The sequence below is a fragment of the Dipodomys merriami genome, unplaced genomic scaffold, assembly GCF_024711535.1.
Source record: "Dipodomys merriami isolate MVZ:Mamm:240054 unplaced genomic scaffold, mDipMer1.0.p SCAF_7, whole genome shotgun sequence".
NCBI lineage: Eukaryota > Metazoa > Chordata > Mammalia > Rodentia > Heteromyidae > Dipodomys > Dipodomys merriami.
Window position 1 is genome coordinate 69,139,703 of NW_027206290.1, and position 25,228 is coordinate 69,164,930.

At 41.2% G+C, this 25,228-nt stretch overlaps 1 protein-coding gene across 1 annotated transcript in view; it reads right to left on the reverse strand.

Moving 5' to 3' along the window:
* Positions 1-6,633, reverse strand: part of Defb125 (defensin beta 125) — a 7,388-nt gene extending 755 nt beyond the window's left edge. The window contains exons 1-2 of the mRNA XM_070006989.1: positions 6,551-6,633; positions 1-2,618 (exon numbers count right to left, since the gene is read on the reverse strand). The exon at positions 1-2,618 is cut by the window's left edge and continues 755 nt beyond it. Of these exons, the coding sequence (XP_069863090.1) occupies positions 2,272-2,618; positions 6,551-6,608 (405 nt within the window). The 5' untranslated portion in view covers positions 6,609-6,633 and the 3' untranslated portion in view covers positions 1-2,271. The remainder of the gene's footprint in view (positions 2,619-6,550) is intronic.
* Positions 6,634-25,228: the final 18,595 nt, after the last annotated feature.

Genomic DNA, 25,228 nt, shown 5'->3' on the forward strand with positions numbered 1-25,228 from the left:
CAGGACTGACCAAAAATAGGTATATACTAAATTGTACATAAAAATGGTCTCATCATTACATTTCGATAAGTGTAGCAATGTTCCTTATATTACTTTTTTCTCCTCTCCCTTCTACCTCCCTTAGAAGTCTTTTAATGTTGTGATCTTTTTTTGTCCTTTTTTTAATCCCGTTTTTCACACATGAGAAAAATCATGTAATGATTTCTTTCTTCATAATGGCTATTACCTCTGCTGTGTGTATATGTAACCACATTTTTTTATTGTGAAAATACCATACAGAGGGGTTACAATTACATGAACAAGGTAATGAGTATATTTCTTTTTTTTTTTTTTTGTTGGTCTTGGGGCTTGAACTCTGGTCCTGGGCGTTGTCCCTCAGCTCTTCAGCTCAAGGCGAGCGCTCTACCACTTGAGCTACAGCGCCACTCCCGGTTTTCTGGTGGTTTATTGGAGATAGGAGTCTCATGGTCTTTCGTGCCCGGGCTGGCTTTGAACCGTGATCCTCAGATCTCAGCCTCCTGAGTAGCTGGGATTACAGGCGTGAGCCACCAGCGCTCGGCATGAGTATATTTCTTATCAAGCATTGTTGCCTCCTCCTTTGTTTCCCCTTACCATCCCTTCCCTTCTCCCCCGCTATTCCTTCCCTCCCCCCGATGCCAAAGTTATAAAGTTCGTTTTTCAACATAATGTCTTGTACATCTCATCGTAACCACATTTTCTTTATCCATGTATCCATTGCTGGACACCCAAGCTGACTTCATGGCTACTGTGAATAATGCATAATAAACATGGATGTACATGTACAGCAAGCTGACCTTGATTCTTTTGGGAATATATTCAAATGTACATACTAGTATACATACCATGGATTATATGGGAATACCATTTTTTAATTGTTTTGAGGAATACCATACTGACTTCCAGAATGGTTGAACTCATTTACCTTACCAATGATAGTGAATAAACATTTCTTTCTCTCTACAACCTCAGTGTTTGTGGCACACTGTTGAATGTTTTTCATTTCTTTTTTTTTTTCCTTTTTTTTCCCCCCCAGTCCTGAGGCTTGAACTCGGGGCCTGGGTTCTGTCCCTGAGCATCTTTTGCTCAAGGCTAGTACTCTACCACTTGAGCCACTTCTGGCTTTTTCCGTTTATGTGGTCCCAAGGAATTAAACCCAGGGCTTCATGCATGCTAAGCAAGCACTCTACCACTGAGCCACAATCCCAGACTTCGGTTGTATGTTTTTCAGTAACTAGAACCTAGGAGCTCAAAGGCAGATTTGATGAGTACACTGTACCTCATGTGCCATGATTGCATGTGTGGTGAATATTCATTGTCAACGTAAGTGGACTCAAAGACACCTTAGTATATCTTTGAGATGACACATCTGGAGACAATTAGATTATGAGGGCTTTGAACTAGTGAGTGGATTAATCCCTTAATGGCTTTGTAATGTGATGGCCTTTGGGGGAGGAGGTAATAGGCTGGAGGAAGTAGAGATGTGTCCTTGGGGTCTGTATCTTGTCCAGTCTTCTTCCTGTATCCTCTTTTTTCTCTACTTCCTGGTTGCCATAATTTGAACTGCTTCATTCCACCATGATGGACTAACATGACTAAAGTTGTGAACTAAAATGAATACTTTCTCCCTTAGGCTGATTCTCTCAGGTATTTGTCACAGCAATAACAAAAGTATCAAATACAATGTGTTTCCCCCCTCCCCTTAATTTTGAAAAAGAATGTAGAAAAATAGGGGAAAAGCCAGGTGCTTGTGGCTCATTCCTGTAATCCTAGCTACTCAGGAGGCTGAGATCTGAGGATTGTGGTTCAAAGCCAGCCCAGGCAGGAAGGTCTGTGAGACCTTCCAAGTCTGTGTGAACCACCAGAAAACCGGAAGTAGCGCTGTGGCTCGCCTTGCGCCACCTGTGGTCATTAGATATTGCACACGCATGTCAAATTTTACACTGCAGCCCACAGATATGTACAATTAAAATAATTTAAAAGCAGACATACACCCAAGACCAAAATTGGCCCATGCATATTAATAATTCAGAAGAATATAGGTGAAGAATGTAAGCCTCATAAAGAGAACTCTCCTATCTACACATTCCTGACTTAAGGCAGCTCTCTAAGCTTGTCTCATTTCTGCAGCACTTAAGTCCACCTCCATAGTCATTTCATCTCTGATGGAACCTTCCCAGTGACATTGCCTTGGTAGAAGTAGGTCCTCGAATCCTCGAATCTTTCTAGCTGGACTATACACAGAAGGAAGGATTAAATAGCTCTAATAACATACACCTGAGATGTGTGTTCTACAATCTTAGAAATATGTTGCTCCTTAGTTGTGGGGAAAGTTTCATAAGGCTCATTTGTATTAAAGGGGAATGTATCACTTAGATTCGGTGAAACAGGAAAAGGGGTCCAGTCACTGAAGTCAATGGTGACATCTTCTGGTCGCATGAAGGCAGGTGGTGGTCTTCGAGTGTATTCATGTGAAAACCGCAAGGGAAGACAGCAGGACACCTTGTTCTTACAAAGTCGGATGTATCTTTCATTATCTAAACATCGTCTTCTGCAGTGTCCCAAGCCATTTTTCCAGCACTTTAGTTCCCACCAGCCTGCTGCAGGAAGGAAAAGTAGGTCAGATGTTAAACTGTAGCATCGGCATAACTTCATTCAAAAATATGTGAGTGTTGGTAGCTCACATCTGTAATCCTATCTATTTAGAAGGCTGAGATCTGAGAATTGAGATTCAAAGCCAGCCTAGGCAGGATAATCTGTGAGACTCAAATCTCCAATTAACCATCAAAAAGCCAAAAATGAAGCTGTGACCCAGTGGTAGAGCAGCAGCCTTGAGCACAAAAGTTAAGGGACAGGGCGGGAGGCGGGGTGGATTGGGTGGGTGGGGGGGGAGGATGGGAAGGAATGGGAAGGGGAAACAAAGGAGGAGGCTACAATGCTTGATAAGAAATGTACTCATTATCTTGCCCATGTAATTGTTACCTCTCTGTACAGTATTTTCACAATTAAAAAAAAAAGTTAAGGGACAGTACTCAGGCCTTGAGTTCAAGTCCCAATACTGTAACAAAAAATACAATTATTGCTCCGTCATCTATACATATGTGATAACAAATACCAAAAAAAGTCATTGAGAAAGACAGAGCCAGGTGCTGGTGGCTCACGCCTGTAATCCTAGCTACTCAGGAGGCTGAGATCTGAGGACTGGGATTCCAAGCCAACCCAGGCAGGAAAGTCTGTGAGACTTTTATCTCCCATTAATCACCAGAAAACCAGAAGTGGAGCTGTGGCTCAAAGTGGTAGAGTACTAGCCTTGAGCAAAAGAGCTCAGGGGCAGCGGCCAGGCCTTGAGTTCAAGCCCCGTGACTGACAAGAAAGAAATGTTCAGAGAATGAACATTACTGAGATACATTGCATCTGTGAATAAAGATGGCAAAGGAAACTCACTGAAAGCTGTTGAGTAACAGGATGGGGAAAGCAAAGGTGAACAAGGAGATTCATTGGATTAAAGTACAGTCAAAATCATGTATGAAATACCATGGTGGAACCTCTTTAAACAATTACCATACACCCTAATAAATGAATGACAGAAAGAGGAAATTACCCTCTTTGAGGTGTGGCTACTAGTGGCAGGGGAGTGGAAGAATGGAGAAGGTGAAGGCCGGTGAAGATGATCAAAATACTTTATGTTCATGTCTACAAATGAAACAATGATGGTTTATTGAGATTGGTTTGCAAAGGGAAGTGGAGCCACAAGGAGAGTGGTGGAGGGGTTGCGTTTGATCAAAGACACGACATGCATGAATGAACATGCCAAAATTAAGCCTCCTTATACAACTAATTGAGGCTGATAAAAATATAGTGGTATGTGACCTCAAAAAATTGTGGCAGAGAGGCTGGGAAGGTGGCTCAGTGGTAGAGTGCTTGCCTAGCATGCATGAAACCCTGGGTTCGATTCTTTAGTACCACGTACACAGAAAAAGCTGGAAGTGGCGCTGTTGCTCAAGTGGTAGAGTGCTAGCCTTGAGCAAAAGAAACTCAGGGACAGTGCCCAGACTGAGTTCAAGCTCCAGGACTGGCAAAAAGAAAAAAAAAAGTGGCAGAGAGAAGGAAGTGCAATTCTGTAGAACTCTTCATTTCTAATGAACCAGCAGGGAACCAGAAGTGCAACTGTGGCTTGAGTGGTAAACCACAGTCTAGAATAAGAAAGCTGAGGGATAGTGCCCAGGCCCCAGTACTAGTGTGCATGCATGCATGCATGCGCGTGCGCACACACAGACACACAGATTATAGATTTAAGATATCAATGACTTGGGTGATATGTAAGAGGAGTATGAAGAAATTAACATGAATTGATGGTTTTCTGAGCTAGGTGATTGTGATTAGAGATTTGTGCTATTCCCTGAAGAGTAAAATCAGAGATGAGTGTGACTGGAGCAAAGAAAATGAGGGGCTAAGGATTCACTTTGGTGAATACAATACGGCAGTCCTATACATCAAGAAAGCCATGGAAAGTACCTGTAGGATGTCAGAGAAAGACATGTCAATTTTGGATTCATTTTTTATAGATACCTCTTAAGGTGACAGAAATAAAGCCACAGAATAATATTTGGAGAAAAAGAAAAAACCAACCCTGACTGGTAGCAGGGGCAGCGGTGAGATTGGTTAAATCCAGAAGTTAACGTTAAGGTAGCTAAAATAGACGTTTTGGTAGATGTGAGTGACATCGAAATGGAAATGTCACAGAATTCCTAGAGCCTAACCTAACAATAAAATAATGACCATTGGGAATAATCTACAAATTGACTTTTTAAAAATAACGTGATTGCATTGCCATGGAGGAGGGTGCATAAAGCCAAAACATTGCCCAGCTGGTGGCAGGTCTTAATACACTGTTCCCAATGTCAAAAAAATAAAAATAACGTGATTTTTAAAAGTAACAATAGCCATCCTCCCCCCGCCCCCCGCAAAAAAAAATCTCCATTCTGAAGCTATTATATTACTTGGGCATGTGATTGTTATTACCAGTGTCTCAAAATTCACATACTAGAAACTATGAAGGACAATGATATATATTCAAGCAATACAGACAAAATATTAGCAGGTATGGAATCAGTTAGATTCAATTTAAATATATTAATTGGACAGCAATGGACAGCATGGCAAAATAAAAAGTTGCTCTGTAAATTGTCAGATAGATACTCCATCACCTAAAAACATATAAAATAAGGCTCAGAAGGATTAAACAGTTAATTTTTAAAACATAACCTATAAGGGAATAAGAAACTGAATTAAGAGGAATTGAAGTGAATCCTCCAAAACAAAAGAGAAAAATAAGCATAAAGGATGTTTAGAAAATTTCAAAAATTTGATAAATTGTATTTGAAGTTCAACTTGTTTATTACCCAAAGATGTAAGTGAAAATTAACTGTCCCAATAAAATATTTTATTTATAGCATTTGCAAATATTTAAAAATTGATAATACATTAAGCAGACAGGAGCAATAGATTTTAAAGAATTTTATACTGAATGATTTACATAGATGAAAGCGTGTATTAACTATCCTTGTACTGAAAATAGAAATAGACTTATTTATGTGAAAATAACTTGAATAAGTAATTTACACAGCATTGATTTTTATTAACATGTCTTCAGTCATTGAAAGTACAATTTTCATTGGTTTGTGTTATATGAGGAGGGGAAGTTCACTGCTCTATCTCCATACATATTAGCACAGTATTCAATCAATTTCCCCCTCTCAAGCACACACCTGCAGACTACCGCTCATTCTCCCTTCCCCTCCCCAACTTCACAGACTCTTCCACACGACGGCTCTACAGAATAGATCATGAAGACTTGCTAACTACATGGAAGAACGTGAAAACGAGGGTGTCCCTCTGAAGGAACTTGGGGGACAGAAAAATTTAAGATGGTAGAAAGATTTTTTTGACAACTTAGAACACAAGAGTGAAATCGTCACAGTAGAACTGGTGAGAGGCCAGGCTGACACCAGTAGCTGTGTAGGGAGACAGATGAAGGAGCTCAGAGCACTGAGACGTGTGCCTTTCAAAGAAATCTCTCAGCTGGGTGCTGGTGGCTCACGCCTGTAATCCTAGCTACTCAGGAGGCTGAGATCTGAGGATGGCAGTTCAAAGCCAGCCCAGGCAGGAAAGTCCATGAGACTCTTATCTCCAATTAACCACCAGAAAACTGGAAGTGGTGCTGTGGCTCAAGTGGTAGAGTACGAGCTTTGAGCTGAAGAGCTGAGGGACAGTGCCCAAGCCCAGAGGTCAAGCCCCATGACAGACCCCCCCACACACACACAAAAACAAAAAAAAAAAATAGTCTCAGAGAACACGGTAGCTTACTAGATGCCTCTAACAAAAGAATCTCCAGAAAGGAGGGGCACGGGACTGCCAAAATAACAGGAAAGAACCAAAGGTGACTCTTTTTCTCTCAAGATACTGAGTGAGGGACGGGGAAGGCAGGACTTAACCTAACTTTAATATCCATGCTTTATAGGGTTCCATTTACCTTTGGCCATCTGAGTTAACAGCCCACAGATAACGAAGGCCAGCATTGGGGCAGCCATGGCTCCTGGGAGAGAGGAAATTATGTGTCCTGGAGGACTGAGAACACTTTATATAGCTAGATGGCCTACACTGTTTTTCTGGGTGATGAGCCAGAACCAGATTGGCAGGGGGAGAGAGGGGAATGTCATGCTACAAGGATCACCAGAGCATTGTTTTGCATCAGTGGCTGTGCATGGTACAATACTTTCCAGTTCTAGAAACCATTAAAGGGACCTGAAGTTTCAAGAGGTGAGGTATAGTTCAGTAAAACCATAGGGTCTAATACAAAGAAATCCCCCCACAAAAGGCTTCCTTAATCCTAACTAGAGCCAGCCATCTCTGCTTGTTCATTGCAGTACCTTACATGCACCCAATGACAGTACAATGATGTTGAAAGTTACCACTTGTGCCATACCAATAGCTTTTGACATCCAGTAGAGTATTGATCATTTGAACACAATATAAATTCTGAGAAACAAAGAAGACACTTTTTTTGGGGGGGGTCCGGTCGTGGGGCCTGAACTCTGGGCCTGGGCGCTGTCCCTCAGCTCTTCAGCTCAAGGCTAGCACTCTACCATTTGAGCCACAGCGCCACTTCTGGCTTTTTTCTTTTTTTGCTTATGTGGTGCTGAGGAATCGAACCCAGGGACTCATGCATGCAAGGCAAGTGCTCTACCACTGAGCCACCTTCCCAGCCCCAAGAAGACACTTTTTTGTTCTATTAAGCTCATAGGATTCCATTGATTATTACAAAGAGCTTGGGTTGGGCTGGGAAGGTGGCTCAGTGGTAGAGAGCTTGCCTTGCATGCTTGAGGCCCTGGGTTCGATTCCTCAGCACCACATACGCAGAAAAAAAAAGTTGGAAGTGGGTGGTGCTATGGCTCAAGTGGTAGAGTGCTAGCCTTGAGCTGAAGAGCTGAGGGACAGTGCCTAGGCCCAGAGTTCAGGTCCCACAACCGGACCTCCCCCCCACCAAAAAAAAAAAAAAGAGTTTGGGTTGAAGAGTGAAAATAGAAAATCAGGTGTTGAAATGCTTCTTTTCCCCGTTCCACTTTCCCATCAGAGGTTATAAATAAGAAAGTATTATTGGATGATAGACAATACTTTAGAAATCAATAATCTAACATTCTGCCTTAGGAAATTGGAGCAAAATAAGAAATTAAACCTAAAGAAAACAGAGGAAATGAAATATTCAAAGTTACAGCAAATACTATGACATTGAGAATAGAAAAACTATTTTTAAAAAGCCAATAAAACTAAAAGTCAATTCAAAGACAAAATTAATAAGCCTCTAGTCATACTAAGCAGTAATAAAGACTCAAATATCCATTTTTAGAGAAAGAGTTTATTGCTACCAATTCATTAACATTAAGAGGACAATAATTGAATACAATAAATTATACCCATAATATTTATTAAATAGATTAGATAAACTAAGTCCTTGGTAAACCTCCAAATATTCTGATAAAAAATTGATAACCTGAATACCCCTGTACCTACTTAATCTAAGCTGGGAGCCAGTGGCTCACACTTGTAACCTAGCTACTCAGGAGGCTGAGATCTGAGGATTGTGGTTCAAAGCCAGACAGGGCAGGAAAGTCCATGAGACTCTTATCTCCAATTGACCACCAGAAAACTGGAAGTGGCACTGTGGCTCAAGTGATAGAGAGCTAGCCTTGAGCTGAAGAGCTCAGGGACAGCGCCCAGGCCCAGAGTTCAAGCCCCTGTCAGCTGACAAAAAAAAAAAAAAAAAAAAAAGGTAAGCCAGTAATATCTAAAAAGAAAAAAGAAAAAAATAATTCTTCAGGCTCAGATTATTTCACTCTTGATACGTCTTGGAACTAGATAGATAATTTTCTAAAGAAGACATATAAACAAAGGTCCAGTAGTTACAAGAAAATGGAGTTCAGCTCACTAATTGTCAATGAAATGTAAATGAAAACCATAAGACACATCTCCAGGAAAAGGGTGCATACAAAGAATGTCATCCATGAAAGAGGCAAAGATATCTGATCCACCAGATGTGGAAATCTGAATATTGGAGAACAAATAATATGGAAAAAAGTAATATAATGCTTCTGAAAGAACACAATAAGAGGGAAGGGATAGTAGGGAAAAAACAAAGGAGGGGGAAAAATGTTTGACAAGAAATGTGCTCATTTCTTTACTCAAGTAGCTGTCACCCCTCTGTACAGCACCTTTACAATATACAATAAAATTAAATTTAAAAAAAGAAGACAATAACTCTTAAATACAAATAGATTAAGCCCCTGATTTAAAAAGTAAAGATTCTAATTTAAATCATTTATATGATTATTTAAAGTTCAAAAGGGTGTGGATAGGCAGGTACATAATATGAAGACATTCAGCAGAGATTTTTTTTTTTAAGTACCAAACTGCCAGGTGCTGAAATCCTCACTACCCAGGAGGCTGAGATCCAAGGATCTTCCCTGCCAGCCTAGGGCAGGAAAGACCATGAGACTCCGATCTCCAATTAACCAACAAAAAGCTGCAGTGGTAGAATATTATCTTTGAGGAAAACAAAAAACAAAAAAAAACCCTTAGAGACAGAGCCCAGGCCTGAGTTCAAGCCCCAAGACTGGCACCAAAAATTCTTTTAAAAAATTACTTTAAAGAAATTAAAGCCGGGCGCTGGTGGCTCACGCCTGTAATCCTAGCTACTCAGGAGGCTGAGATCTGAGGATCGGGGTTCAAAGCCAGCCCCGGCAGGAAAGTCCGTGAAACTCTAATCTCCAATAAAACCACCAGAAAACCAGAAGTGGCACTGCAGCTCAAGTGGTAGAGCACTAGCCTTGAGCTGAAGAGCTGAGGGACAGCGTTAAGGCCCAGAGTTCAAGCCCCATGACCGACAACAACAACAAAAAAATTAAATACCTGAATATATGCCAGGTGTATTGAATGTCCATGATAAAACAAACCCTATAAAACAGTAATGAAAGAAATCAAACATGTTCTAAAAATTAGATAAACTTACTCTATTTATAGATTGGGTACAACATCACAGCAAGAACATGCAATTTCATATTTAAATTCCAGCAAGGTATTTTATAGACAGTAAGTCTCATTCTAAATTTACATGGAAAATTACTGGAACTAGACTAGCCAAAGCCATTTTGAAAATGAAAAATGGGGTAGAAGGAATCACTCTACTGGTACTAAGGATGACCATGGAACCCTTATTACTAGTGGAGCGATGGAGGTGAAGCAGTAATGAATTTACCTTCTCCAAAGAGGTAAATCAGTTACTAAGGGGTCAGCCTTAAACCCCTAGAATTCTCTTCCTGATCACAGAGCATTTCTGTACCTAGAGGCCTTGGTGTATGCTAGACAGTCTATGCTAACAATGGAATTAATGGTGGGATGCTTTAGGCATCAGCTTGACCCCTGGAGAGTGGAATACTAAGGTCAGCCTTCAAATGATGAACCATATTTAGGTCACTCAACACAGCTTCCAGTCCTGGATCTCAATGTCTGGGTGAACTCACCTGTTTTATGATCACACGGTGTTGCAGGAAAAGGCCCTGCTTGCATGGCTGACCTGGGAAGGACCACTGAGGACTTCTTTCTTGTCTTCTGGACAAGTCTTAGATGGCTCTTTCTGCTACTGACCTTAATCTTCTTTGTACTAAGCCATCACCATGAGTAAAATGGCAGAGTCCCTTTAGTGTGTTAACAAACCTGAGGGTGTGGAAGTGGTTTGGAGGACCTCCAGACTTGAGACATGCAGATCTGACAACAGGTATCTGTAGCCAGAAAATAAGCTTAAAAAAATAACAACAGAGCTGAGATTCTGGCTTACTGGTCGAGTGTTTGCCTAGCATGCATGAGGCCCTGGGTACAACTCTTCAGTACCACATAAACAACATAAAAGTCGTAAAAAAATTTTTTTAAATTTAAAAAAAGAACTCTCTTGCTGGGCACCGGTGGCTCATGCCTGTAATCCTAGCTACTCAGGAGGCTGAGATCTGAGGATTGAGGTTCAAAGACAGCCCAGGCAGGAAACTCTGTGAGACTCTTCTCTCCAATTAAACCACTAGAAAACCAGAAGTGGTGCTGTGGCTCAAGTGGTAGAGCGACCACCTTGAGCTGAATTGGGGAGGGACAGTGCCCAGGCCCAGAGTTCAAGCCCCACAACTGACAACAACAACAAAAAAGAAAGATCTCTCTTCGACTGACCTGGGAATGTGGCTTAGGTGTAGAGTGCTTGCCTAGCATGCGCAAAGCCTTGAGTTCAATGCCTCAAAACCATATAAACAGAAAAATTGGAAGTGGCACTGTGGCTAGCTTAATCTAGCATCTTAGAAATTAACTCAACATGGATCATGGATAGAAACTTAAATGTATAAATGTAAATCCATGGGAAGAAATGTTGAAATTTGAAATATCATTGTTTTATTTTTTATTTCTTTTTTAAAAAAATACAATTTCATTGTTACTATTAAGGTATTGTACATAGGAGTTATCATTTCATAGGTCAGGTATTGAGTATCTTCTTTTGGACAATGTCACCTCTTCCTTGCTTCTCCCTAGATTCCCCCTGAAATTTTGTTTTTTGAGATAGGGTAGAATAGCCAATCTTCCAGCCTTGTCTTCCCTAATGTTAGGATAACAGTCATTCACTGCTGTAACCAGAAAGAAAAACCTGAAGGCTTACGGCGTGGCAGAAAGTTAGACATCACACCAGGAGCATGATCGTTAAAAGAAAAGAAAACGAATTTTAGTGACCAAAATTAAACACTTCTCATCTGTTGCAAAAACCCTGAGGAGAATTAAAAGGAAAGCTAAATACGGAGAGAAGTTATTTGCAAACCATACATCCAACGAAGAGTTCACATCTGAAAGACCTCTAAAAATTAAGCAATTAAAAATAATACATCTGCCGGGAGCTGGTGGCTCATGTCTGTAATCCTAGCTACTTGGGAGGCTGAGATCTGAGGATCACAGTTCAAAGTCAGCCCGAGCAGGAAAAAGTCAGTGAGACTCTTTTTTTTGGTCTGTCATGGGGTTTGAACTCTGGGCCTAGGTGCTGTTCCTCAGCTCTTCAACTCAAGGAGAATGCTCTACTACATGAGCCACAGCGCCACTTTCGGCTTTTTCTGCTTATGTGGTGCTGAGGAATCGAACCTAGGGCCTCATGCATGTGAGGCAAGCACTCTACCACTAAGACTCTTATGTCCAATAAACTACCAGAAAACTGGAAATAGTGCTGTGGTTCAACTGGTAGGTAGAGTGCTCACCTGGAGCTGAGGAGCTGAAGGACAGCACCCAGGCCCAGAGTTCAAGCCCCACAACCGACAATAAATAAATAAATAAATACATTTAAGCCAGTACTGGGGCTGGGAAAGTGGCTCAGTGGTAGAGTGCTTGCCTTGCATGCATGAGGCCCTGGGTTCAATTCCTCAGCACCACATAAGCAGAAAAAAGCCGGAAGCTATGGCTCAAGTGGTAGAGTGCTAGCCTTGAGCTGAATTGCTGAGGGACAGCGCCTGGGCCCAGAATTTAAGCCCCACAACCGACAGAAAAAAAAGCCAGTACTGGTGGCTTGTACCTGTAATCCTAGCTACTCTGGAGGCTGTGATTTAAGGATTACAGAAGAAAGTGTGGACAGGAAAGTCCATGAGACTCTTATTTCCAATTAACCAGAAAAAGCCCAAGGTGGAGCTGTGGCTCAAGTAGTAGAGCACTAACCTGGAGCAAAAAAGCTCAGGGACAGCACCCAGGCCCTGAGTTCAAGCCTAAATAACAACAACAACAATAATAACACACTTCAAAAACAGATATAACATATTTAACTGAAGAGGATATGGATGGCAAATAAGTGCATGAAAAGATATAATTAGTAATTAAGGAAATGAAACTAAGGCATGATGCCTTATTACATACTATTTTTTTAACCCAAGAACCCTTGGCTTATGCCTATACTCTTAGCTACTTAAGATGAGATCTGAGGACTGCAGTTTGAAGACAGCCCCTAGCAGACAAATCCAAAAACAGAACAGGAGGCAGAAAAAAGCAGGTAAGAGTACAACAGGCTCCAGTACCAATACACACACACACACACACACACATGCAAGAAATAAAATTGGAACACAAATAAATGTTTCATACCATGTAATACTTCTTAGCAATAAAAAATAAATCAACATAATAGATTTGACAACTTTAGAAAGTCTCATACTACAAGATTCCACTCACATAATATTCTCAAAACCCTAAACTAAAGAAATGGAGAAGAAAATAGTAGTTTCTAGAGATTAGAAGTGCTGAGGAAGGTTGAGTCTGAATTCTAAAGGAACTTATAAGCTATATACTCTTGAGAAAGTCAGTAGAACTCTGATCCTTAGTTTCCTCAGTACACAGAACTGTACTGATCAGTGATGTAGCACAGACTTTAGAAAACGGATATCACATAACAGACATGTAACCAAAGAGGTTATCATTTCCTTCTCAAAGTACAAACTTTTTTGGTCATACCATGTATAGCCTGTCCTATTACTTACTTGCTCCTAGCAACCAATACAGTCTGTGAATTAAGTCCATATCAGCCTAAATCCTGAATAGTGCAATCTAAAAAATTCACCAGATTAATGGTTAGTGATTTTTTTTTCTCAAGTGAGAATATTAAAAACTTGGTTGTGTCACCTAAATAATAGCACAGACTGCCATTGATGTGGGTGACACATAGCTCAGGAAACACTAGTTTGGCCCAAGTTACTTTACATTTCAGATGGAGAAAGTGAAGCCTAACAGGCAAAATAAGTTTCAAGATTTAAAATATCATTTAAGGAATGCAAATCAAACAACATTGAGATTCCATCTCCACATCCTCTTTATCAAGAAAATGAATAATAACAGATGTTGGTGAGGAGGAGGCCAAAGCGAACCTTAATATATTGTTGGTGGGAATGTAAACTTATTCAACTACTCTGAAAAACAGTGTGGAAGTTCCTTAAAATATTAAACATAGAACGACTCTATGATTCAGCAATTCCATTCTTGGGCACTTATACAAAAGATTTCAAAATAGGATACAGTAAAGACATCAGTACAACCATGTTCATTGCAGCACTATTCATGATAGCCAAGGTATGGAATTAGCCCAGATGCCCCCTCAGGGGATGAATGGATCAAGAAAATGTGGTGTATATATACACAGTGGAATTTTACTCATCTATTAGAAAGAATGATACTGTACCATTTGTAAATAAATGGAAAACCTAGAAAAGATTATGTTGTGAAGTAAATCAGAGCCAGAGAGACAAAAAATGTATGTTTTTCCTTTGATGTGGAAGCTAGATTTAGCTTATAAAATTGCAAATAAGTACATTGAGTGGTATATAGTGGATACAAATGTATTAGCTGAAATTTGGTAGGTTCAAGGGAGAACTCAATTAGTGGAATTCCTGGGCTGGGAATATGGCTTAGTGGTAGAGTGCTTGCCTTCCGTACATGAAGCTCTGGGTCCAATTCTTCAATACCACATACACAGAAAAAGGCAGAAGTGGCACTGTGGCTAAAGTGGTAGTGCTAGCCTTGAACAAAAGAAGCTCAGGGACAGTATGCAGGCCCTGAGTTCAATCCCAGGACTGGTAAAATAATAATAATAATGGAATTCATTAGAAAGACAAAATCAAAGTTCAACAAAAAACACCAAGAAGCAGGCACTAGATAGGGGTGGGGTGGAGTGAAGGGGAAAGGAGCAGGTGAATGAAGAGGAGACGCTGGAGAGAATTCAATCAAGAATTCAAGGTATTTCTACAAAATTAGTAAATGTGAGGAAAAGGGTGGATGGAGGAGGGGTGGGTAAGAACGTTGAAAGGGGTGACATGGATGGAGATGCATTGTATTCATAAACAGCTGTGCTAAATAGCAACTCTTCTGTACAACTACTTAAAGATTAAAAAATAAAGATAAACCACGTTATTCATCCCCATCTAAATGAGTCCCAGAATCTTTAAGGCCCTGTGAGAGCCAACATGGGCAGCTTTGCCTGCTTCTGAGCGGCTGGCTGCCTTTTCCATTTCTCTCAGCCACGCTTGACTTCTGGCTTTCCCTAAAATACCTAGTGCTTTCATGCCCCACGGCTTTGCTCTTGCTGTTCTCTCTGCCTAGAAGATTCTAGACATCGATAGGGCTCAGTTCCTCAGTACAATCAGATGCTACTTATAATGTCACCTTCTCAAAGATTCCTTCCTTGACTACTCTGATCAATACACACACACACACACACACACACACACACACACACACATACACACACACACACACACACACACACACACACACACACTCCATAGGATCCTCTATCTCTCTTACCGTGCTTTAGTTTTTTAAATAAAACTCATCACTACTGTCTGTCTCTCTGTCTCTCTTTCTCTCTGTGTCTCTCTGTCTCAGTTGTTAGAACAGCTGGACTTTGCTTTCTCTCATATGAGGACTGTAGACTTGAACTTGGTGTATGTCCATGTGTGCAGATAGCTCAGCCGGCCTCCTGTAGGCCCTCAGGGAATGGTTGAACAGACAAAATTTGCAGCATAAGGAAGCTGACAGTCACCACTTTCCCTGCAAATTCAGCCGTTTTCCATACACCTGCCCCTGTAATCTCTGCAGGGCCTTTTGCTTCTCCTCTCTGGGTCTGTATTCTTCATGGCTCTTAGAGACTTGAAGATAGCCACAATGACTTTTCTCCAGCTCATTACTGCTTTTCCAGCTAAACAGCCTCCCCCTTGACACCACTGAGACAATCCTCTCAGTCAACAGGTAAACCAGATTGAATCAAGATCTCAGTCCCCAAGCACTACATAATACTGAGCAAATCACACAGGCCAATCAGAGGCCTAATGAGGACACCAGAGGATCATGTACGTTCATGAAGTGCTGAGCTTGGTTGCAGAGAATCAGAGGAAGTTCAGAGGATGGCATCTGCACCAGCTTTCGGGGAGGGGGTCCTGCCCAGATTCTAAGGACAAAACTTCAAGCTATCACTGGTGATTTCCTAGGAGACTAGAGTGGAACAGAAGAAAGGGCCCTTAAAAGACACACAGAGACCAAGAGACAGAATCAAGATCCTTTCCCGAAAAGCAAGCAAACAAACAAACAAAAACAAAAAAACCCACACAAAACAACACCACCACATTAAAAAAAAAACCTTCAAATCATAAATGTGGGCTATTATTGATGGGCCTATCTTGGACTCCAGATTCAAACAATAGAGCAAAAATATTGCCTGTGAAGTCAGGTGGTGGCTTGCAGGTGTAATCCTAGCTACTCAGAAGGCTGAGATCTGAGGATTAGAGTTCAAAGCCAGCCCAGGCAGGAAAGTCCATGAGACTCTTACCTCAAATTAAACGCCAGAAAACTAGAAGTAGAGTTGTAGATCAAAGTGGTAGAGTACTAGCTTTGAGCAAAAGAGCTTAGGGACAGCATCCAGGCCCTTAGTTCAACCCCCAGGACTGACAAAAAAAAAATTGCCCATGGATTTTCCAACACAGAGGGTAAAGAGAACATTGACCAGGTCCAGCCAGACAGGTACTGGGACTACAAAAACAATAGACTAAGCCAGGGGCTGGTGTCTCATGCTTGTAATCCCACTCAGGAGGCTGAAATCTGAGGATCATGGTTTGAAGCTAGCCCAGGAAGGAAAGTCCGTGAGACTATTATCTCCAATAAACTACTCAAAAAAAGCTGAAAGTGGCGCTGTGGCTCAGGTGGTAGAGCACTAGCCTTGAGCGCAGAGAGGGTCAGGGACAACGCCCAGGCTCTGAGTTCAAGCCCCAGGATGGGAGATATACATATATATATATATATAAACATATATATTAAGTAAATAATAAAAATAGGCTGCCCCGACCTTTAGGGATCTCACAATAATTCAGTTTTCCTTTAGTATATCAGACTGGTGAGAGAATGAATTAGAAGACACTCAGCACTGATGCATCATGTAACAGAAATAAGAAACGGGGAGATAGAGCAGGCGTGGGGGGGGGAGGGCAGTTGGACTTCCCATAGACAAGAAAGACTTTCTGGAAATTACATCTGCTCTGTCTGCAAAGCCACTGACTTGTGCAAGACTCGTGTCTCCTCCACTAATACCGTCACCTTCCCAGAGGTGTCCAGTGCAGACTGAACACTGGAATCATCAATGTCCAGGCCTGCAGGCTGCTGTTCTGGGTTCTATAGCCCTGTGCATGTCTCTGATTCATTGCCACATGCCTCAGCCCCTCCACCCCCCCACCTCCCAACCTAAATCATTAAACCCTTGAGTGTAGATCCCATGTGCCTCGTACATTCAGAATGCTGCTCAGATCACTCTACAAACCTCTTGGGACACACGAAACTCTTCTTCCTGCTCTTTGCTGTCTTTGTGGTCTTGGCTGTGCATTCCCCAGGTGACTCGAACAGCTGAAAGACAGGAAAGAGGGGGTGACCATGGGGTCCTACCGCAGCATTGCTGGAAAACTGGACATGCCTAGCAATGAGGACGACACATAGCGATGACGGAGAGCTGGGGAGAAGTCTTTGAATGGCTGTGTCCTGGGGTTGGAGATGTAGCTCAGTGCACGAGCACTGATTTGCCTACCGTGGGAGGCCCAGGGTTTGATCTGCATCACTAAGAAAAAAAATATGGTCTCCTATGGGAAGACTGTCACCCTCCACTGGGATGGCACTTCTCACCAAAGAGTCTAGACAGTTTCAGGAGAGACCACAGCATCTTAGATGACGACCCCTCATATACAGCAACAATGCAACCCCTAATGTCCTAATGCCTGTGCTCTGAAGGTCAACATCCCTGTAAGTCTCTGACTTATTGCTACTGTCTCTTCCAAGAAGTAGTCTCATTACTTTGCCTCTCTACTGTTATTTGGGTTTGAATATGTCTTTCAAGTAAGCAGAGGAAGCATCTCTGCTCTTGCCTCAGAATATGTGGTTTTATATAGATAGATAGATGTAATTTATATATAATATATTCACACAATGACTTCTTAGTGGGCTTTGTTCCACTGTGTGTTCAGCATTCTAAGGAATAGCTGGCTTTGGCGGCTGCAGGAACACAGCTCTTTGCTCTTATGGACAACACTGGTCCAGTGTCCTTTTCGGGAGCATTGATAGTGTCATTCTGGTCTCAGCCACACTTACTGTCTTTATCTGGTTGGGAAGGGACATTTCAGGGAGGTGACATTAAATGTCACCATTGTCTCAGGTATCATACAGTTGTATAAACATGGCAGACTTTCAGACTCTCAATCCAAAGAACTGAGAAAGGGGCAGAGGCAATTACGAGGCTCTATGAGGATCTAGCTAAATATCCCTGCAGGCTTCCATTTGACATCGCCAAAGTGGAATGTCAGCCAGGTCCCTTAGGGTTAAGCTATAGTGAAAACGTACTCTCTGTCTTTGATTTCAGAAGATGCTCTCTTAGACAGCAAAGGGATGGAGGATAAAGAAAAGAGACTGGACAAAAAGATAAGAAGCTTCCATCTGAGGACCAAGTCACAATTCCAAGCTTTACAGAAGAACCTTCCTCACAGGCTGGTCTCTATCCTCATCTGGTCTCCTGCTCATCAGGCCTGCACCTGCCTGGCCACTCTTTTAGATCTGGCAGCATCTTTTCTTGCCTATCACAATGGAAAACATCTGATCACCTCCTCCCAAATTGTACATGTTGGAGTCCAAACCCTCAGTACCTTGGCCTGTGAAAATGTTTGAAGGTAGTCTTTTTTTTTTCTTTTTTTTTTCTGTCGGTCATGGGGCTTGAACTCTGGGCCTGGGCACTGTCCCTCAGCTCTTCAGCTCAAGGCTAGCACTCTACCACTTGAGCTGCAGCGCCACTTCTGGTTTTCTAGTGGTTTATTGGAGATGATCACCACCTGCTGCCAGCCAAAGAGAGAGCACTGGGTGAAAGTCAACTTTATAAATATTTTCATCTTAGACTTTGAGCCTCTAGAATAAATTTCTCTTGTTTCAGCCACTTTGTTTGTGGGTTTTTTTGTATGACAGCTCAACACACTAGTAAATTACATATATGATATATCATGTATATTGTATATTTCATATATATGTATATACATATGTAATTTGAATCCTAAGTGGTATCATTCTTTCTCCTGGAGATTTTCAAGAGGTATAAAACCATTACAGGAATTGACTGTAAAATCCCTTTAGGATGATCCTCTCCTTCCTCTGTAATCTCATCATGGGAACCTCTCCGCCTCTCATTTCCCATCTCAGACCTCACAAACAGCTTCTGTTCTTGGGAAACTGTTAAGCTAATTTCTTACTCTGTTTTTTTCTAAGCTGCTCCTTCTGCCCAGAGGGCTCTGCTTCTCTGATAAGAGATTATTGGATTCTCAGCTGAGAGAGAGAGAGAGAGAGAGAGAGAGAGAGAGAGAGAGAGAGAGAGAGAGAGAGAGAGAGAGAGAGAGAGAGAGAGAGAGAGAGAGAGAAGAGATTACTAGGGAGGGAAAGTCATCATGACAGAACATTTATTAGTGAAGCTACTACTTACAAAAGGGGTCTTCCACTCAAGCATCCTATTCCTGTATCTGTTGTGTGTCTTTCCCAAATCCAGCAGGGCCAATGTCTTCTCTGGACTGATTGTAAAAAAAAAATCTAAATTAAAAATAACTAACTAAATAAATAAAATTACCATTGTTAAAATGAAAAAAGTCTAAAAATGTACTGTAAAATACTGCAAAAAATAAAATTCAAATTGTATTCAACATACAAATCTTTCTCTATATGTTTATAATCATGTTATAAAACTAATATGTAAAGCCATTGATCAATGAAGGCCAGTCAAAATTTTAGTAGTTTAAAATTGAAGAAGCTAGGCGCCTTGGCTCACTCCAGTAATCCTAGCTACTCATGAGGCTGAGATCTGAGGATCGAGGTTTAAAGCCAGCCTGGGCAGGAAAGTCCGTGAGACTCTTATCTCCAATAAGTCACTAGAAACTGGAAGTGGTGCTGTGGCTCAAGTGGTAGAACGTTCGCCTTGTGCTGAATAGCTGAGGGACAGCGCCCAAGCCCAGAGTTCAAGCCCCACGACCAGAAAAAAAAATTGAAGAAGAGAAAATTGTTATAAATGATGTTTCAAATACAGTCAAAGCAATGCTGGGCTTTCCAATCATAACCAAAAAAAAAATCCAAAACCCTGGTTTTTGGCACAACAGATAGGAGAGAGACTCGACAAGTGGGACTACATCAAAATAAAAAGTTTCTGCACAGCTAAATTAACTAAATTAACAAGTTACTAAATTAACAAGACAGTCAACTAATTGGGAAAAGACCTTTATCAGCAATATGTAAGACAAAGGCTAATATTCAGTATATACAAGGAGCTCAAGGAACTACCCCCTCCCAATCTTAATACACCAATCACTAAATAGGCAAAGGAGCTAAGGAGAGACTTCTTAGAAGAGGTAAGAATGGCAAAGAAACAGCTGAGAAAATACTCATCATCCCTGGCCATAAAGGAAATGTGAATCAAACCAACCTTGAGATTGCATTGATTGGACAACATTTTGAATTTGAACAACCACAAATGCTGGTGGGGAAGTGGGGGGAAAAAGAATCCTACAACATTGCTGGTGGGAATATAAACTAGTACAACCACTCCACTCTGGACAGCAATCTGAAGGTTCCTCAAAAAATTAAACATAGACCTTACCTAAGACCCAGCCATATCACTCCTAGGCATCTTCCCTGAGCATCATGAGTCAGGATATGCTAAAGACACCTGCACATTCATGTTCATTGTTGCATTATTCACAATAACCAAGATATGGAAACAACCCAAATGCCCCACAATAGATGAGTGGATCCAAAAAATGTGGCACCTGTATGCAATGGAATTTTACATAGCCATTAGAAAGAATAAAATAATGTCCCTTGCAGGGAAATGGATGGAGTTAGAACAAGTCATGTTAAGGGAGGGAAGCCAAAAACAGAAAGACAAATGGCATATGTTCTCTCTGATATGTGGAAGTTAGATGTAAAATGCACTGGGATATAACAAATTACACAGAATTCTAGATACTCACATACAGTGAGACCAAAAGAGGCTAGTCTTAGGAGAGAATCACAAAGGTGCAATGCCTCAGCACCTCTTCACATTTATATAAAATAATATACATACTGAGATGAACTCCTAAGATATAGAAACAAAATACTTGTTTTCTTTCTTTTTGAGTTTTTAGCTTTCTGATGATTCTGTCTTCTTTACTTTATATGTGGCATATTCGTGTGTGTATCTTCAGGAGGGTGGGGGGAGAGCACAGAACTTGGGGAAAAATGGTGAAAAAGTACAGCAGTGGAGCTCACTGCACATTGATGAAAGCGAACTACACAATTCATGGGTGGAGAGAATGAGGGGACAGATGACCCTGCAGGAAAGGAAACGTACTCATTACCTGACTCATGTCAATGTAATCCCTCTGTACATCATCTCTAAAACAACAACAAAGTAAAATGTTAAAACCCTGATTTTTATTAGAAACATTGAATTTGGAGTATTTTTGTAAATAACTAGGATCGTGCAACACAAAGGTAAACACACAGTGAACACTTTTGTCTGGCATTCAAACTTCATGCAGATATTAAAAACATAGCCCTGCATATCCAAAGGGGATGACTCTCAACCGACCTCTAAAGTTCTTTGTATTTATAAGCCATCAATGCTTATATGGTCATCCATTCAATAAATATTTGCTAAAACATACTCGAAGTCTTCTCTAAACTCAGCAACAAGTGTCTATCAATTTGGAAGGCAGAGTCCTGGCACTCAAACAGTTCAGTTTCATCTGTGCATGTTTGGGGCTATGAAAGGAAAATAGCTTTGATCATCCTGGCAGAATAGTTCCTGCTCATAGATTTTTATCAGATGAAAGGATTAAGCAGTTTTCTAGGAAACGATACTGTGTACAACTTCTGAAGCATAGAATACTATCTTTGGTAGTAGTAGTAGTAGTAATAGTAGTAGTAGTAGAAGTAGTAGTACTAGTGCCAGTCCTGGGGCTTGAACTCTGGGCCTGGGCACTGTCCCTAAGCTCCTTTTGCTCAAGGCTAGTGCTCTACCACTTGGAGCTACAGCTCTACTTCTGGGCTTTGAAGGGTTAATTGAAGATAAGGGTCTCATGGGGACCTTTTCTGCCCTGGCTAGCTTTGAACCTTGATCCTCAGGTCTCAGCCTTTGAGTAGCAATGATTACAATCATGAACCACCGGTACCTGGCCTTGTTTGTTTTCTAAAAACCACTTAATTGAGTTATAATTGATACACAAAAGGCTTTACATATTTTATGTATTCATCTTGGTGAGTTTGGGGATAAGTACACACCAATGGAACTATGACCCTATCCATGCCAGAAACATGTCCATTATCTTCAGAGGTTATCTCCTATCTCTTACTTTATTATTTTTTATCCAGAAAATCTTAGGTGAAGATGTCCTTTTTTCAGCAATTTTAAAAATACACAGTGTGTTAACAATAGTTAACTGTAAAAGCTGTCCTGTATGGGCTGGGAAGGTGGCTCAGTAGTAGAGTGCTTGCCTTTCATGCATGAGGCCCTGGGTTCGATTCCTCAGCACCGCATAAGCAGAAAAAGCCAGAAGTGGCGCTGTGGCTCAAGTGGTAGAGTGCTAGCCTTGAGCTGAAGAGCTGAGGGACAGCGCCCAGGCCCAGAGCTCAGGCCCCATGACTGGCAAAAAAAAAAAAAAAAAAAGCTGTCCTGTATAGTAATCTAGCTTACACATGAGAATGTGGTCTCTTCAATGAACGCTGTTGGGAAAACTGGGTATCAGCATGCAAAAGAAGTAAGTTGGATCCTCATCTTACACCATACACATAAAAATCAACTTGAAATTGATTAAAGACATAAACATAAAATTTGAAATTATAGAACTCTTAGAAGAAAACAGAGAGAAAATATCTCAATATTAGCAATACAAGAGTTTATTGAATATAATCCCCAAAGTATAGGGCATGTAGATTAAAAAATAGATAAGTAGAATTCATTCATCTAAAAAGCATCTTGACAAAATGGAAAAGGTACCAACAGAATAGGAAAAAGTACTTGCAAAGTCATATCTCTGATAAAGGGCTAATGCTTTCCCCATGCCAATCATGACAGCCCTGCTGTGATGTGTTCAAACTTAACCCCAAACCCAGGCTAATAACCACCCTAGGCCCAATTACAAAATACAACACAAACACAGCACCATAAGAGACACTCAATCCCAATTCGTCGTGTCAGTCCAAAACAGTCTAAATTCAGATATCTCTAATTCAACTCTCACTTTTACCCAACTCTTCTTCTACTGAACAGCAACAACAAAATACCATTTCCTCTTTAGACATCACCGAAACATCACCCAAAGCCCAGCTCTGAAAATTGAGTTGATTATCCTGGGTGCATTCCCCATTCGTTTTTCCAATATAACTCTGTTCTAAAATCTTACAAGCTCTCCACTACAATGTATAACAATACCAAAATGCCCTTCATTCTTCCTACTCTACAATTCCTCAACTTTGATCCAATCTCTTATACCTATCCCATGAATGAAACAAAGGCAGCACTAACTGAAATGTTCCATGCTTTTCCTGTGACCTAGGCCGGGTGCAATAGGATAACAACCTTTTAAACTTTTTCTCAGCAAAGAAGGACTGGAGAGGGCTCTTAACATGTGATGAGCTTTGGGGATAATTTCTATGTGAGATGAAGGAAACTTACCCGCAAAGAATCCTTTGACTAAATTAAGAGACTGGCGTCACTGGTCCAAAGGCTTCCCATGGGTTCTATGAAAATTCAAAGTTTGGAAACACTATGAAAAGAGATTGAACCTATGCCCTTACCAGACACTACAGAAAACATTCAGAAAAAGAGGAACAGCTCATTTCCCTGGATTTATGTCGCCATCGTGTGGCCAAATGATAGCATAATCCCCCTTGAGAACATGTCTCATAGACAAAGCTGCTCCTATAAGTGGCCAAATGATAGCATAATCCCCCTTGAGAACATGTCTCATAGACAAAGCTGCTCCTACAGACAAGATCTGGCACCAGATCTTGTCTCCAAAAAGAGGAAAACAAGTTTTCCATTGGCAGGCTACATTGTTGTCATCCTTAGAAAGTCCCTATTAGACATTATTAATATTTCACACTTACATAAAAGTGAAGATATAACAAGATATGGCACACACTTCATGTATAAGACCCACATTCAGTGACCAATGGACTGCAGATCCCACTGAAGTTATAATCCCCTGGCAGTAACTTAAAATGAGAGGTGGGAGAGGGGGTCTCAAATGGAGTATGGGCAAGATAAATGGATTCTTGTTACCTTTTAGTTACCCTGAACATTAAACTTTTTTATTTTTATTTTTACTGGTCCTGGGACTTAAACTCTGGGCCTAGGTACTGTCCTGAGCCTCTTTGTGCTCAAGGCTAGTGATCTACCCCTTGAGCCACAGCTCCATTTCCAGATTTTTCTGAGTAGTTTATTAGAGATAAGCACCTCATGGACTTTCCTGCACTAGCTAGCTTCAAAGTGTGATCCTCAGATCTCAGCCTCCTGAGTAGCTAGGATTACAGGCGTGAGCCATCAGTACCCAGTACCATTAAACCTTTTAAGTTTTTCTGCCAGCTAAAATGATAACTTATAGGTGTCTCCTTCTTCTTCTTCTTCTTCTTCTTCTTCTTCTTCTTCTTCTTCTTCTTCTTCTTCTTCTTCTTCTTCTTCTTCTTCTTCTTCTTCTTCTCCTCCTCCTCCTCCTCCTCCTCCTCCTCCTCCTCCTCCTCCTCCTCCTCCTCCTCCTCCTCCTCCTCCTCCTCCTCCTCCTCCTCCTCTTCTTCCTCCTCCTTTTCCTCCTCTTCCTTCTCCTTCTTTTTCTCTCCTCAGTTACTCAGTGTCAGATCATCGCAGGGAAAAAGTGAGTCCCTATTCAGAAAACAACAAAGCAGGGGGCTGTGATGCTGGGTGCCAGGTGTCTCGCTCCTGTGATCCTAGATGCTCAGGAGACTGAGATCTGAGGATGGTGGTCTGAAGCCAGCCCAGGCAGGAAAGTCTATGAGAATATCTCCAATTAATCACAGAAAAAGCTGGAATTGGTGCTATAGCTCAAGTAGTAGAGCACTAGCTTTGAGCAAAAGAAGCTTAGGGACAGTGCCCAGGCTGAGTTCAAGGCCCAGGATCAGCAAAAAAAAAAAAAAAAGGCTGGGACAGTGGTTTAAGTGGTAGAGTTCTTGCATAGCAAGTGCAAGGCCTGAGTCAAATTCTAGTACCATGAGATTAAAAAAAGAACCTTTGGTTATCTCAAAGTCATAAACATACTTTCCTATGTTCATTCCAGGAACTTTATTGTTTTGTCATAATTGTTAATATGTATATGCATGTATAAAATGTCCTTGTTTATTGATATATAATGAAAAATACCATGCTTGGCCAGACATGGTGGTGCACGCCTGTAATCCCAGCTACTCATGAGGCCGAAGCAGAGGCAGGAGGCTCATAGGTTTGCAGCTAGCCTGGGCCACAACATAGCAGAACATAATGAGTCTCTGTCATTAAAAGAGGTGTGTGTGTGGGGGGGGAGGTCTAGGCGTGTATCTGAAGTGGTAGGGTGCT